We start from the raw sequence: 15786 nt of genomic DNA on the forward strand, positions 1-15786 counted from the left end.
TGCTGCATCAAAGTCAATGTTCTTTGCATGCTTACTATCATCTCCCTGTGTCTGAGTGGCGCTTGGCTTCTTTTGCCGCCTCTTTGGCCGATTCGCCTTCAGTATAGAGTGATAATGCACGGTGGTACTAGATTTCGCTTGTTAGTTCGAACCCATAGTAAGAGTTGTGAGACTGTGATACACCAGCAGCAGCCGCCAACCCAAGTGCCCCGATCAGTTTTACGAATGCTCCAAAAGCCTTACCACAGCATTTAACGTGTGTAGCTACAAGCTCCAGTAGTACAGGTGCCAACCAAGCTCCTTTGAAATTCTTGAGACAGATTAATACAATCAGAGATGATCAATGATCATTAGGAGAGCGCAGACTGACCTCAATATCTGCATAAATGAAGGGCACATGTTTTTGGTTGTTGATTTGTGTGGCAAGTAGTCGTGAACAAATTTGATGCTGGGCGTCAACATCATGGCGATACTCAGGATGTTTGAATTGGCATTCGAGAATCTTGAGAGCGTCATAAATAAATATGCCGACCATCACACTAATGAAATTGTGTTCTGACCAGGTCATCTCAGATTATTTTCAGGCTCAACAGAGCGCACAGGCAAAAAGGATTGTCAGGTATTATACATTATGATATTTTTAAGTTCGGGGCAGTTTCTGCACCTGTTGTGATTGAAATTTATGTTTGGTGTCACAGCGTGCTCTCTCAGCCTTCCAACATGCATCAACAAGGTCTTGGAGGAAGTCCGCAGGGACGGCAAGGGTTTCAGCCCGAAATTTGGTGGGACTTGGTGATTCTGGTGTTTTTTGCTGTGCAGCAAGTGTGGCAAGGTATTCAGGGGCTGTGTACTGTCGTCAAAGACATGTTGGAGGAAAAACAATGGTTCATACTGTATTTGAAAGGTCCGTTGGGATCAGTAGGTATTTGAGTCGCCAAAATAGTAGATGATGACTGGTGAAATGGGTGGTGGCATGAGAATCATGCGAGCGATGATTGTGTGGCTCACCGTTTTTTGATCTGAGTCTGTGGCGGGCCATCATGGTCTGACTCGGAATCCAGATTGGTTGTACCTTCCTCTGAGTCTGAGAAGGTGTTGTTTGACTGGGCTGGGAGGTTTGGAGCGAGAACTAGTATGCAATCAGTGTGAATTTAGTATTAGCATGTTGTCTTGGCTTGCCGTTTAACCCCAGTGAAAACCCACTCTTCCCAGAATGGCTGAAATTGTGCGAGGTTGTGCAGAATTTTGAGACAAGGCTGAGATTGTGTGAGAATGGCTGGCGAAGTTAGTACTAATAATAGCACTTGTCTAGATTTGTGCGAAATCGATTATCTGCTGTTGTCGTCACTGCACGTTGCATCCAGCCTGCAATAATTGTCTGGGATTGTGCAAAATCTACTGCCTCTTGCACCTTGCGTCTTGCTATCATGCCGCCAGCAAAAGAGTATCAAGTTATGCGCAAAGGCCGCCTGCAGACTGTCTCGAAAGCCCAATATTACTGTTTAAAAGCACAAGACGATAGCGCAAGTACACGAACTGCAGAGCTTCAGGCACTATTAGTCTCTTCGAGCACACAACACCGCAGCTACTATCACTAGCGCTGCTCCAATTGCTTCATCAAGCGCCTCTGCTGGCACCAGTGGTATGGGTAAGCTAAGAACTTATGTCTAGTATACTATTGTGCTAATCGGTGTGAAGATATGTCAGTCGAGCCAACAAGAGAGCAGTCTCAGTCGATTCAAAGGGATGCTATGGGCATGGATCTTGATCAGAGCGCACCAGAAGACGAGGTAAAGTCATTCATTTCAATTACCTACCAAGCACCTTTAATTTATCGAGAGTCTCCCATACAATTATATAACGACGACGACCTCTATTGGCAGGGTGACTATGCAAATGATCTTCCAGACCCTCCTGCTGGTTACGAGAACCAGCCTGCCGCACCTTCACTACCTGATGATCCCCTCCAACACAATGACCCACCTATACCTCCACCAGAGTCTCACCCTGGTGACGAGGACCAGCCCGCACATGAACCAAACCTTCCTGCTGCTCACGAGGACTTGGCGCACAATAGAAGATATCGACCTTGATGAAATCCAACGTCTGGCCAATGTCGGTCGTCATGAAGACATACTACGATCCATCTCATTCATTCAAGCCCTTCGACACTCAACTTTAGATGACGACTTTTCACCATTAGATCCCGATGCCTTGGAACGTCTCCGAAACCCTCCTCAGCTTCAACTCAAAATTGAAGATCCCCATCTTTGTTTAGCTATCGACACCTACCTTGCGCTGGAACACTCTGCAGTGGAGGCTTATGGTAATGTCCGCAAAGCCGTCCTGCGATGTTATCCAGATGCAGCATTCCCATCCCACTATGAAGTCAAGCGCATTGTTGCGCAGATGAGTGGGATCGAGTCTATCATAGACGACATGTGTGTAGAGGGCTGCACAGCTTTCACGGGAGAATACGCACTCCTTGACCGTTGTCCTACCTGCAATTCGCACCGCTATGATCAGATTAAGTTCGAGGCTTCTAATGGCAAAGTCAAGTCACCCTGTCAAAGTGTTTCACACTATCCCCCTCGGTCCACAACTCCATACGCTCTACCGAGACCCTAGTGGAGCGGCTAACATGCGCTATCGTGATGAACGCACCAGAAATATTCTCGAAGAACTTGAACTTGGCGATGGCAAGCTTTCCGCCTATGATGACATCATCACTGGTACGGAATATTTGAAAGCTGTTCACAATGGGAAATTTGAGGAGGGCGATATTGTTCTTATGTTATCCATCGATGGGGCCCAACTCTACGAGAGCAAGGAGTCGGATTGCTGGATATATATATGGATCATCGTCAATCTTCCCCCCGACGTACGCTACAAGAAGAAGTATATTCTGCCGGGCGGAATCATACCGGGTCCTAAGAAGCCAAAATTCATCGAATCATTTCTTTTTCCTGGTCTACACCATCTTGTTGGCCTGCAAAAGGAAGGGCTTCGAATATGGGATGCGTCAACAGACGAACTCTTTACCTCGAATCTTTTTTTCGCATTTGGAACCGCAGATGGCCCTGGCTTACTTTGTTTGAGCTCAATGGTTGGGCATACTGGAAAGAATGGGTGTAGAATGTATTGTGGTCTCAAAGGACGTCACAAGCACGGGCAGCCACAATATTATCCTGTACTGCTGAAGCCTCTCGACTATGCTGTTTCCGGATGCGACCACTGATGATATCGACATCAATAAACTGTCGTTATTGCCATGTTCCGACTATGTTGACAACCTTTACCGTATCGTATCGGCTACAACCACTGGCCCAGTACATTCAACAGCGTCTCGAAACAGGTATCGTCAGGCCAAGCATATTGCTTGGCCTCTTGCCCAACCTGCATGTTCAGTATTCCGGAATGCTTTACCCCTGATATCATGCACTTCGAGGGTCCCAATATGGGTTCCCTCTTCACCGATTTGTGGCGTGGCACAATGAAGTGTGACGCCTCAGATAATAAGGAGTTGTGGGACTGGGCAGTGTTCTGCGACAAAGCCATTTGGACAGATCATGGTGCCACTGTAGCCGCATGTGCGCAATATCTCCCTGGCTCATTTGATCGGCCCCCTTGTAATCCCGCCGAGAAGATTAATACTTACTACAAAGCCTGGGAGTTTATCCTATGGCTGTGGGGCCTTGGTCCAGGTCTTCTCTATGGCATCTTGCCCGACAAGTACTGGCAAAATTATTGCAAGTTCGTTCGAGGCGTCCGAATCATGAGTCAGCATAGTCTCACGTTTGACGACATTCAAACAGCTCACAGGTACTTTTGCGAGTGGGAGTATGAGTTTGAGTGTATATATTATCAGCGTCGAGCTGACAGGATTCATTTTGTCCAGCCATGCGCACACCAGGGCAATCATTTAGCAGCTGAAGGCTTTCGATCTGGTCCGTCTGTGTGTTATGCACAGTGGACTATGGAACGCAGTCATTGGTATGCTTGGGATGGAGATTTGGCAACCTTCCAATCCATTTTTGAATCTCACCTTCCTCGCCATTCGCCGCTGCCAGATCAACACACTTAAAGTTATGATTCCGGACTTAGAACCACCCGACAATCCACTTCCTAATTATTCTGTCGATCTCGGGGGTGGTTACATTCTCCTCAGGGCTCGTGACAGATACAATTATCGTCCGGGTGAGACTGAGACACAATTGATTCGTGAATTCCTCGATGGGGCCCGTTCCGAAGTTCAAGCGCTGGGCAAGACTGCGACTTCCCAATGGGCAGATCGCTCGCTGTGCATGGAAGGAAAAACTCAAGCTTGCAGAGAATGTCTGCATGTCACGCAATGTAAAGGTGATTGTCCTCGCTCACACTATTCAGTCGAAACTAATTGTAAATTTAGGTCTCCATCAACAACAAGAGCGAAATTGCGGAAGTTTTATACTTTGCGCAGCTGGCTGTTACGGTCCATGCAGACGACATCAATGAGGACGACAATGACGAGGAGTTCGAGTACATTGACGATGAAATCTACCACTTTGTCACCGTCGCAATGGTCTCTGTCTATTCTCGCCCAGACCCAGAACTACTGCAGAAGTCAGCACAGACCGTTTGGTCATGCACATATCATGGCAATGAGGCGCTGCAGCTAGTCAGCATGAAAACAATACATTCTGTAGTTGCTATGGTACCTCATCGTCCTAAACTCCCATCAGGATTGGTAGAGGATCGCTTTTTTCTGGTTGAGAAGCCTGGGCTTGGTTTGGTGTCTGTTGATGAGGAGATGGGAGACGAGGCTGACGAGGCTGAATAGATATTTTCAGTAAGTCTCTTTCTGTTTGTACAGTTCGTCTGTTCTGTCTGTTCTGACCTTTTACAGTTTTAAAGACTTTCTGGAATACTTCCGCCGGCCTCATCATTTCCCTTCTGTGCGCACATTTAGTAGTTCTATTGATATGTTTCAAGAACTGTGTTGCAATATTAATGTTACCATGACAAGAAATACATTAGTGAGAGTACAGTAAGAGTGGCAGCAAGTAAGAGTGGCAGCACAAATTGCACGGATGTAAGTAATGATGCAAGGAGAAAATTAAACTTTACGCCACTTTGTGAACCTCTGCTGGAGCTCCTGCTCGTCAGCATCTCTTTTCTCCGCTTTGGCACTAAGATGGGATGGACCAATTGGATGCAGGAGATAGCACCAAGGCGCAGTGGGATTGTCTGGATCTGGGTTGGGGTTTTCGAGGCGCCTGCTAAGGAGGTTACATGGAGAGGCGCTGCTGCAAGAGAAACAGGTAAGTAAACAGTAAAATCGGGGCACTGTAAATGTACAGAGGAATGGCCTGGGGACACTTGTCTTCTTCTTCCTCTTTCTTGACCACCAATTCCTCTTCGGACTCGTCTTCCAATGTCTCGACCACCAACTGTTCTTCCTTGTCTTCCGATACTGGTGAGTTGTCTTCCTCATCCTTACCATTTTTCAACTTGAGTATCTGGGCATCTCTGAAGCATAAAACAATTCTCTGGATATGTGTGAGATAGGCATCAAGAATAACAGATGATTTACCTTGCATCCAGGAGAGTGGATATCCAGTGCAAAGCAGTATGTGTTCCATGAAGGAACAACATTGTCAATATCGAGGAGAATGACATCCTCAAGCATATTAACAGAGTCGATTACGATAGGCATTAGGGTATTAGATTAGAGTGAAGTAAAATCCTCCACATCGAGGACTTAATGAAATATCCCCAGACTTTGAAACTTTCCAGTGGGTCATGTGAGCGCGTTTCGATTGAGTGTGTTAAGGTCTTTCTCTTATACCACCACAACCATGTCTTATTCTTTTCCCCAGTATAATAACTTTACACCATCTGACAATTATGAAACACCATACCCTAATATCCCTAATCATTCTATAGGTAGTTTACCTCCTCTTTGTGGCCAGCCGGATATGATGTCTCCATCCCCTGAATCAAGTGGGCTAGGGCTGTCGCGTTCTCCCTCCATGGATCTTTTTCAACAGAGACCCGATAACGCGCCACAACAAGGTCATGAGACTATGGTAAGTCGTGTCTTTGATACAAACTGGCTACTAGTAACAACTAACACATTATTATTAGGGAGCAAATGGACTTTTGGGCGCATATATGTGCCTCGAAGAGCAGGTTAAAGCCTCACCAAGTGATTTTTTTAAATAAATGTACTAACTTTCAGCGCATATACGCGTTCTAATGTGCAGATTAAATTCCTCCAGCACGATATTTTACAGCTGCGGATGGACAAACAAATGCTGGCACGTGAGCGAGATTTACACCAGCGCGTCTTTCAGTTGTATCACTTGTTTTCTCGGGTGTCTGACTATTGTTTTTATAGGGCCGCTTATAATAAGCTTGCGGAATCTCTCTCACTAACTCTAGACCCTGCCAGCCTCAGTACCCTCTCCCCTCAGAGTCTGCCTGTGATGCTAAAGGCGAAGGAAATCGCAGTCCCATCCTACAATTGTGCTGACTTTCCCAGCGAGTTCATATGGACGAAGGAAGACTGGAAGAAGCGCCAGGAGAAACCATCGACGCAGCTTGAAAAGTTGCATCCGCTGCGCTACATCGTCGACAAGAATAACAAGCCTATTCCCTTGGAGCGAGTCACAGCAATCCGTACCACATCCCGACGGGTGTTCGTGGACATCTGGAACATCAAGGAGGCGCCCAAAAGCTGGGGAGCTGCATCGGGGTCTGCCAGTAAGCTGTACTACCGAGAAATGGTGACATTCTTCCCTGAGCTTGGCTACTGTGACGGCAACTGGAAATGCGACGCCATTGCAACTGCTAGCTACACATCTTGGCGCAAGAATCATATCAGCTGCTTGGTTCGTGAAGGGACTTACAAGCCAACGGCAGAAGATATCCTCGACTTCGATAATCTCGAGACGCTGGACTCTGACGACACTGACTGTGCCACTGGTGATGTGAAGCCCAAAAAACGGACCCGTGACTCTGACCCACTTAGCATCGCATCAATTTCGAGCAAGAAGCAGAAGCCATCGGAAATATCAGTCCCTGAACATGAATCGCCAATGCCAACACCACCGCTACCAGACTCAGATGAGTCACAGCCCACTGACCTTGGCCATTCTGACAACGTGAACGAGACACATGCATCCAGGCCCCCTGCCAGAGTATACACCTTTCTTTGTACTGTCACGTCATGTCGTCCTCACATCATTGTTTGTAGTTTTGTGCACGGCCACTTAAATTCGCAAACCCGCTGTAAGTCTACTCATTACATTCCATTATTTAAAAATACTCACCAATATTAGTACCACTCTTGAACCAACTACTAGTGCAGATCAACTGCCCTTGATTCCACCCTCCCCCTCTGAAGATATCCTGACTCCATCTACAGCCCCAGCGGAGGAACCAATATCCACACAGCCGACCGGTGAACACACACCTTCCATTGCACTGACCCCAGAACACTCCCTAGATCACCCTGACATAGTACCTGACACCAATCCACCAACAGCTGTTGTCGCCGACCTGGTACCAACTAGTAGTAAGTACCACCACATAACTGGACAACAAGCTCACCTTGAATATCCTTCCAACAGCAACCACGGTACCTCTACTAGTGTTAGATGCCTCCGCTACCAGCAAACCTCATCCTAGTGTGCCAGCAAAGAAGTCAAGGAAGATGCAGGTTGGGAAAGCACAGAATGGACGGTATGTCTGTGTCAGTGGTGTTCCTTTCCTTTGTACATATTCACAGACTCCATGACAGTAACCTATGCGCACGTGAATGGCTCACTCACAACAAGACTGGATCAGCAGCCGAGTTCAAGACCTACTATGATGGACTGTCGGAAGCGCAGAAAAAAGTGCATCTTTTGTATTGTCTGTCCTCGGGTTGGACTAACATCTTTAATCAGTCATACGACGAGCTCGCTGCCAAGAAGGTATGTAGCGACTACAACTAGAACATGTTGCACCTACTGACAAGGTACTCTTTCTACTAGGTTGCAGCTGGCGAATGGCTCCGTTAGCGACACCACTCTCCTTCCGATTTCTTGCGACCTAGAACGAGCACGAGCTAGAACGAGCACGGGGTAGAACGGACAGTGATGGGATGCATCAAGTTTTATTATATCCGGCGTCTACCTGTAATAATGTATATACTACACAATACCAGCAGATCTGGCACAATCTAGAGTGACACAACAAGCATTGCAGCCAAGCAATACCAGCAGATCTGGCACAATATAGGGTGACATGCAAATATTGCATCTAAACAATCTGCGACAATCACGCACAATCACACACATTTGCACATGTGCTATTAGTCTCATTTTTCTCTTGAGACTGTGTCGCTTAGTTCAGACAATTTCACGCAACCTCAGCCATTCTGGGAAGAGTGGGTTTTCACTGGGGTTTAACTCCAAAGGGTTTGGGTGTTATAGGGATGGAATCACGAGACTGAGATTCAAGTGACATTATGGAAAAATGTATGGTATAGTGGTATAGTATGAGTAAGAGGTCTACTACATATTTTTCTCCTGCTGGTGATTCATCCATTGTGCATGAGAATGAAATATCTACCAGGCCTCCAGGACGTCCAGGTTGTTGCCAGGATGTTCAGGCGGTGACCAGGCGTGTTCAGGCCTTTGCACATTTGCTGATGTGGACCTAGATCTCTGAATCTCCACCTAATCTCCTGACTAGATACCTAGTTCATTTCCAGACCCAAACTTAATCTTGTGTACATATCCATTTAGACATCCCCTTTCTTGCAGCACAAGGTAGCAGGTGAGTGAGCATTTGAGATAGTATTTCCAGTCTCCCTTTTTCATTGACTACTTCTGCTTTTGCAGATTGTTCTTTATACTATGTACTGCTAATAATACGAATATGTAGCCAAGTCTGTATGTACCAGTGTACACTTATTAATGAGTCCATGTACCACATACTGGAGTGACCTATACCCATACTGTATCATAGACAGCCCAGTGTGGCAATGTCACATACTATATGGGCCATCCCATGCGGGCCCATGGGTATATTGTAGAGGTAATACAGGATGGGCCTGTAGTTAGTACTATACCCAATCTTGATGACTGGGCCCATAGTGCTAGTATAGCCTATCTGGTACTACCCAAAGCCTTTCTATAGTGATTAACTATATCAGCTAATGCTAGCATTGGTGCATTATGTTGGATGTACAACATCGACACATTCCCGTTTCCTCTTTCATCTCAGTCTCTATATTATAGTTTATAATACCTTTGTTTCTCGTTGTTTGTACCTCAGCGGTTCTCTTCCAGACACTGAGACTTGTTCTATAGGTACTGTTAATGTTAGCGGTTCTCTTCCAGACGCTGAGACTTGTTCTATAGCCTCTATTTTAACAGGTTATGAGCCCCGGCTTAATCCAAAGCCAGATGCCGAAGCTTAGAGCATATCTGTCTTAACCGCTTGCCTGCCGCTCATTTATCTTGTCTCTCCCCACGGCAGTATCGTCATGGGAAAGCATGACCATATTCCCGAGTTGCTCGGTATGGAAAATTATGTTGGTTGGGCTACTAAAATGCAATACGCACTTGCATGCGAGGACCAGAGCCCCTTCAGTGACAAATCCCGTATTATACGGGTCACCCGACCTACATAATATCCTGTGTAATACGGGCCAGCGGATTATGGGCCGATGTTATGTATATTCCCGATGTTGACGGGTGGGCCGGGAGGCATATTATTTCCGATGGAGACGGGTGGGCCCATCTATGCTGATGTTATATATATCATCGACGATAGCGGATGGGCCGGGAGAAATATTATTATGGAGATGGGTGGGCCCATGTGGGTAATATGTAGAGTAGGATTGACATATATTATAGACCTGAGGAGAGATGTATAGCAAATAGTATTATATAGATGTGTGGGCCGACGTATTAGTATTATTTTGTAGACGGATGGGCCGAGGGAGCGGTGAAATATTTATTAGATAGACGGGTGGGCCGACGTGGGGTAATATCAGATAGACGGGTGGGCCGAGGGTGAGCGGAATTATTTATTACATAGACGGGTTGGCTGATGTGGGGTAATATTAGATAGACGGGTGGGCTGAGGGTGAGGTGAGTTATTTATTAGATAGACGGGTGGGCCGACGTGGGGTAATATCAGATAGACGGGTGGGCCGAGGGTGAGCGGAATTATTTATTACATAGACGGGTGGGCCGACATGGGGTCATATTAGATAGACGGGTGGGCCAACGTGGGGAATTCTACATAGATGGGTGGGCCGACGTCGGGTAATATTAGATAGACGGGTGGGCCCAGATACATATCATATAGACAGATAGGCCTAGGTATTGTACATTTTTACGAGTTTCGAGGCTCGAGTTAAGAAAATTCAAATTTAAGATGATATACATTTTTGTTGTCTTGAAATACCGAGACCCGAGACCCGAGATTCGGCACTCGGTAGTCGGTGAAATGAGTACAGAAATACATAAGATAATACACATTGTTCTCAGAAATCACAAGTTTCAAATGTCGATTTGTAAATCACGAGTCACAAGTCTCGAGACTCGAATCACCGAGTACCAAGTACTGAGAACTGAGTACTGACACCCGACACCCAGAATTCGGCACTCGGCATGCGAGACAAAAGATTGGAAACAAAACTCAAAATTCGAAACTTGAAAGTACTGACTACCGAATACCAAGTACCGAGTACTGAATCTCGGGTCTCGGTACTCGGTATTCGGTACTCGACACGATGCTCGAAACTCGTAAAACTGTTTCGAATCACCGAATACTGACTACCGAGTGCCGAGACCCGAGATTCGGTACTCGGTACTCGGTAGTCAGTACTCGGTGATTCAAAACAGTTTTACAAGTTTTGAGCATTGTGTCGAGTATCGAATACCGAGTACCGAGTACTGAGACCCGAGATTCGGTACTCGGTACTCGGTACTCGGTAGTCAGTACTCGGTGATCCGAAACAGTTTTATGAGTTTCGAGCATTGTGTCGAGTACCGAGTCCCGAGTACCGAATCTTGGGTCTCGGCACTTGGTAGTCAGTACTCGGTGATTCGAAACAGTTCTACGAGTTTCGAGCATCGTGTCGAGTACCGAATACCGAGTACCGAGACCCGAGATTCGAGTGCTTTCGAGTTTCAAGTTTCAAGTTTCAAATCTGTCGTCTCAAGTCCCGAGTGCCGAATTCCGGGTCTCGGGACTCGGAACTCAGTGACTCAATCAATGGACTGGCAGAGGTTACATTCATTGAAAACTTGTATATACATCTATCACTATGCAATTATGTAGCCATGTCAACCTCCACAGAAGACTCTTCAACCTTCACCTCCACCTCAACATCCATGTTGCTGGAAGAGTCATATTCTGGGACAAGGTTGCTTGGATCACCTGGGTCCACAATTTCGCCGGATGCATCTGGATCCTCTGGATGAACAACTTGGTTGTAGTCGAACAGGAGACCCTCGATGGCAGAGGCATCCGGGAATGTCAGGGCTGCGGGTGGTGGGGAGCCATTGTTTCCATACTGAGATCAATCAGAGGAGGGAGTGCGGATTCTGGGGGGTGACATGGTGCGGGGGCCGGATTGATCAAGCAACAAGGATGTTGCAGGGGCAGGAGTGTCGGGAAGTGGGAATGAGGGGTGCCGGTCGATGATTTCGCGCCTAAGGCCTTCATGAAGGCGTTGCAGGGTGTCAATCTTACCATCCTGCTCTGCCACATGAGCCTCCAGAAGAGCGATTTGAGCTGCGCCATCTCGAATCGCAATGGACATGGCATGGAGATCTGGCATGGGCACCCCAAGTGCTGCAGCAGGGACTGCCGACCTGGAAGACGGAAGGGCTACAAGGGAAAATGAAGGTCAGACGGTGATGAAAAACTCGGGTGACTTACAAGCTGGTGCAGATGCAGGTGCAGGTGCGGGTGCAGGTGCAGGTGCAGGTGCAGGTGCGGGTGCAGGTGCGGGTGCAGGTGCGGGTGCAGGTGCGGGTGCAGGTGCAGGTGCAGGTGCAGGTGCAGGTGCAGGTGCAGGTGCAGGTGCAGGTGCAGGTGCAGGTGCAGGTGCAGGTGCAGGTGCAGGTGCAGGTGCAGGTGCAGGTGCAGGTGCAGGTGCAGGTGCAGGTGCCTTGACGGCAGTGATAGTCTTGCTGCGACCACGCGTCTGGGTCTTGGGAGTGGTCACAGCAGTGACACCAGAAGTTCCGGCCCGGCCACGAGACTGACTGCGAGTTCGGGCCCTGGACTGGGAGGCAGGGGAAGCTTTGGAGGGGGCGGGAGTTTGGGATGTGGAGGGAGCCTTGGAGGGAGTCTTGGAGGAAGCCCTGGATGGTGTTCTGGACCTCGTCTTCCGGGGTAGTAGAGGAAGAACGATCGCAAGGAGGCGGGGAATCCCATAGTCACGGGGGTGCACTTGATCTTCTTTGTTGTGCAGTAGACGCACGACATACATGGAGCCCCGGTCCTCTTGTCCGGCCGAGTTGCGCAAGGCCAGTTGTGCTTGTGGCAAGCATAGCATGGGTTGTTCTGTTGGTTGTATTTGTGTATGGACACATGAGATATTTCAAAGTACTCACCGGTCCGGGAATGAGAATGTCAACTGCAGGGATGACTGGGGGTGCCTGCACCGGAGGTTCGGGAGTGGGCTGGGAGGGCTCCACAACTGCTGTGTGACTGCCGGCAATCACCTGGTATAATGTAAGCACACACCCGAGTCCCGGACGCATAAATGACACTTACTGTGGCAGGGCCAAAGGGCTTCTTCTTGGGTACCCGGGGCGAGCGAGGTGAATCAGGTGTCCTTGCGACAATTGTGGAGAGCCGGGGAAGGACGACCTCCGGCACTCCACCCAAAGGTGGCTACACGAAAATGAGAGACAATGAAAAAATGAACAAGACGACATACCTGCATAACCGAGTCTTCATCATCTTCCAACTCCACAATGGCCTTGGACTTCACAATGCGAGCAGACCTCTGATGCTTGTGACTCTTCATCGCAGATTTCGGGGGTTGGGAGGAGGGTCCAGAAATCAAGGGGGACTTCCTCTTCTTACTCCCTTCTGCCTCGGGGTCTGGGTCAGCGAAGACGGCCTTACCTGTCCCCTTGTCCCGGGACTTCGGTGGTGGGGTTGGTGGAAGGGCCGGCAACATTGCCGGCAGGGATGGCTGGGGAGGGAAGGTTGACAGGAATCGGACCTGTGGATGGGGGGGCAGCAGTTGGGAGATCGAAGGTCTGGTTGCCTAAGGCGTTCCAGGCGAGGACCTTGGGGGTACCAGGCGTGCCTCAGAATGCGAGGATTGTCATACCCGATGGAGTGCCAGTCTGGCCAGACCTTGGGAACCATGTTGCGGATGCGCTGGAGCTCTTTGGAGCACGAAATGATGAGGCCGGGAATAGGACCATCCCCGGACCATACTCCTTGGCTACATCAGACTACCAAGATGTTAGAGAAGAAAAAGCACCCAAACAAAATACATACCACAAGTGTAGCAACCTGTTTTCCCAAGCCGAGTGGCTGGGACCCAGGGGAATCTGCCGGGCGGCACTGATGATGCCATGATCTGGGCAGCAGATGCCTTGAGATGGGTCAAAGAGTTGTCAACTGGAGTGGACATGATGAGTGGGTTGAGAGATTTAAAGATCTTGAAATCAGATTGAAATCAGTTATCAGAAAGATGAAGTTTCAAACAAACAAGACATTTGATGGGCGATCCACAAAATCGTTTATTGTTTGTGTTTGTTTGGTCGTGGTTCAACTTTCGGCAATTGCCGGCTTTGTGTTGAACTTCGAAGTTTTTTAGATCATCAGTCAATCAGTCCACCAATTCTCCACACATGAGTTCCCATCCAGCCGTTAGATTTAATGACCCACCGGTGACCGACTATAATTCTATGGATGTGGATGACTCATCTATGGGCCGGGCATCACTAGGTATGTTGTATTCTTATCATGCCTTATCTATTCACCGGGTATCCCTTAGATGACTTAGATGACTTATACCTCGGGCCGGATGATGACATAGAATATGATTCTATGTCATCCGGACCCCCGGATGCGTCGGCTGCAATACCCGGTATGACTATACATTACTGATGACCTGGGATCACCATGCATGCTAACTTCACCCTTGAAGATCAATCACATCCGGGTCAAGCTGATGATGCCAGCTGTCTCATTGATCCAGACTTGTACCTCGGGCCTGAGGATGATGTCATTGATGTTGATGAGTTGCTGGACTCTGCTGATCCTCCCACTTTTGCTCCGGCTACCTCAGAGGTGTCTATTTCATGTGGGTCCATTCATTCTGGACCATTATGGAGACCGATCTTATCTCCCAAGCCGACAAATCATCTACCGAACTCCCTGCAGACCAGCCGGAGCTCAATATTGAGGATGTACGGTTGATGGTCCGGGAGCTCCATCCTTTCGGAAAATACCAACACCCAGAATGTGAGTATCTGAAAGCAGAGCAGTTATCTTTGAGCTAATCTTTCTGGAAGACCAATCCGTCCAAGATCGACTCCATGATTACAAACACTGTACTGGAGGTCTTCCTGACCCTTCCATCCAACAACTAATCGAGGCCGAGCGTCCATTCCAAACTGCTTGGGCAGAAACATCCGACAAACTGAAAAAAGCTGATGCAGACCTGCAGAGGTTGCAAAGGGTTGAACAGATGAGCATTGAAATGCTCAGGGTAGTAGATTCCATGATTGAACACTTTGAAGAACAACTGACCATGTAAATTACTGCATTGCAACCTGTGAATTTTCATTGACATCCCCACACTCATGTACACTACCGAATTTTTCAATACATGTCCCCGGGTGTCGAACGGGACTCGATACACGAAGGTCGGGATTCGATAATTGGGACTCAACACTCGGGACTCGATAGTCGGGACTTGATGTTTGATATTCGGGAGTCGATAATTGGGACTCAACACTCGGCACTCGATTTTCGGGACTCGATGTTCGATGCTCGGGACTCAATGCTCAATAGTCGGGACTCGGTGTTTGACAAATCTCGGGGTTCGGGACTCGAGATTCGATAGTCGGGATTCAATGTTTGTGACTCAATAGTCAGGACTCAATAGTCGGGACTCAATAGTCGGGACTCAATAATCGATATTGACTAGTGGGGACTCTGCATATCATATTAGGTCTGATATATGAAAGTTACACATTGACATGTAAATACAAGCAGGTAATGGCAGGCAGTGTAGTATCAGCCCATTACTTCTTTCCCCTTGCTCTCGTCACTCGAGTGCTTGTGTCCAATGGCTGCTGTGTTGACTTACTCCGGGTTGTCCTCGCCGATGGCTCAATCACCGCTTTCTTCCCCGCATGTTCTTCAGCGCCGGCGACCTATTGACTCGTTCTGTTGCACCATCCTCCTGAACATTGCGAGTGACTCTCGCAGTCAGCCCAGTCAGGAGGTCGCCCATTCGCGATGTCAGCAGTGCACCAGTCTTCCCTGCATTGACCGGGCGAGGCTTTGGAATTGCATGTGGGACCACTGTCCCTTCATGTGCTGTCGAAGGACCAGGCTCTGTTCTGGGTCTCTTTTGCGGGGATCTACCTTCCTCTGTGTCATCATCAGCATCATCCTCCATGTGATGAGTGTCGTCCTCGGGATTGCTCTCTGGATCACTCTCGTGATTGGCCTCGGGATCACTGTCAGTTTCGGTCGATGAATTCCGAGGCCTTCGGATCATAACTCGTCTGGCATTACGAGTCCGATGAGAAGGTG

General features: G+C 48.1%; 4 protein-coding genes across 4 annotated transcripts; 2 read left to right on the forward strand and 2 right to left on the reverse strand.

Moving 5' to 3' along the window:
- Window positions 1-3400: 3400 nt before the first annotated feature.
- Window positions 3401-4819, forward strand: DFJ58DRAFT_733460 (uncharacterized protein; the record flags this gene model as incomplete). Its single annotated transcript, XM_041386300.1, has 5 exons — window positions 3401-3753; window positions 3816-3840; window positions 3899-3947; window positions 3988-4343; window positions 4409-4819. The coding sequence occupies 5 exons, from the start codon at window positions 3401-3403 to the stop codon at window positions 4817-4819; spliced, it is 1194 nt and encodes a 397-aa protein (XP_041238532.1).
- A 276-nt stretch (window positions 4820-5095) lies between these two features.
- DFJ58DRAFT_733461 (uncharacterized protein) lies at window positions 5096-5695 on the reverse strand (the record flags this gene model as incomplete). Its single annotated transcript, XM_041386301.1, has 3 exons — window positions 5096-5285; window positions 5338-5528; window positions 5573-5695. 3 exons carry the CDS (start codon window positions 5693-5695, stop codon window positions 5096-5098), a joined length of 504 nt encoding a protein of 167 aa, XP_041238533.1.
- A 142-nt stretch (window positions 5696-5837) lies between these two features.
- On the forward strand, window positions 5838-8045 carry DFJ58DRAFT_733462 (uncharacterized protein; the record flags this gene model as incomplete). Its single annotated transcript, XM_041386302.1, has 10 exons — window positions 5838-6068; window positions 6127-6171; window positions 6246-6337; window positions 6380-7181; window positions 7238-7272; window positions 7323-7558; window positions 7614-7725; window positions 7784-7880; window positions 7932-7958; window positions 8019-8045. The coding sequence occupies 10 exons, from the start codon at window positions 5838-5840 to the stop codon at window positions 8043-8045; spliced, it is 1704 nt and encodes a 567-aa protein (XP_041238534.1).
- A 7316-nt stretch (window positions 8046-15361) lies between these two features.
- On the reverse strand, window positions 15362-15751 carry DFJ58DRAFT_733465 (uncharacterized protein; the record flags this gene model as incomplete). The annotated part of the gene is made up of 1 exon (XM_041386303.1): window positions 15362-15751. The coding sequence occupies one exon, from the start codon at window positions 15749-15751 to the stop codon at window positions 15362-15364; it is 390 nt and encodes a 129-aa protein (XP_041238535.1).
- Between the last annotated feature and the right edge of the window lie 35 nt (window positions 15752-15786).

The sequence above is a fragment of the Suillus subalutaceus genome (genome assembly GCF_016647625.1).
Source record: "Suillus subalutaceus strain FC151 chromosome Unknown DFJ58scaffold_148, whole genome shotgun sequence".
NCBI classification, from domain to species: domain Eukaryota; kingdom Fungi; phylum Basidiomycota; class Agaricomycetes; order Boletales; family Suillaceae; genus Suillus; species Suillus subalutaceus.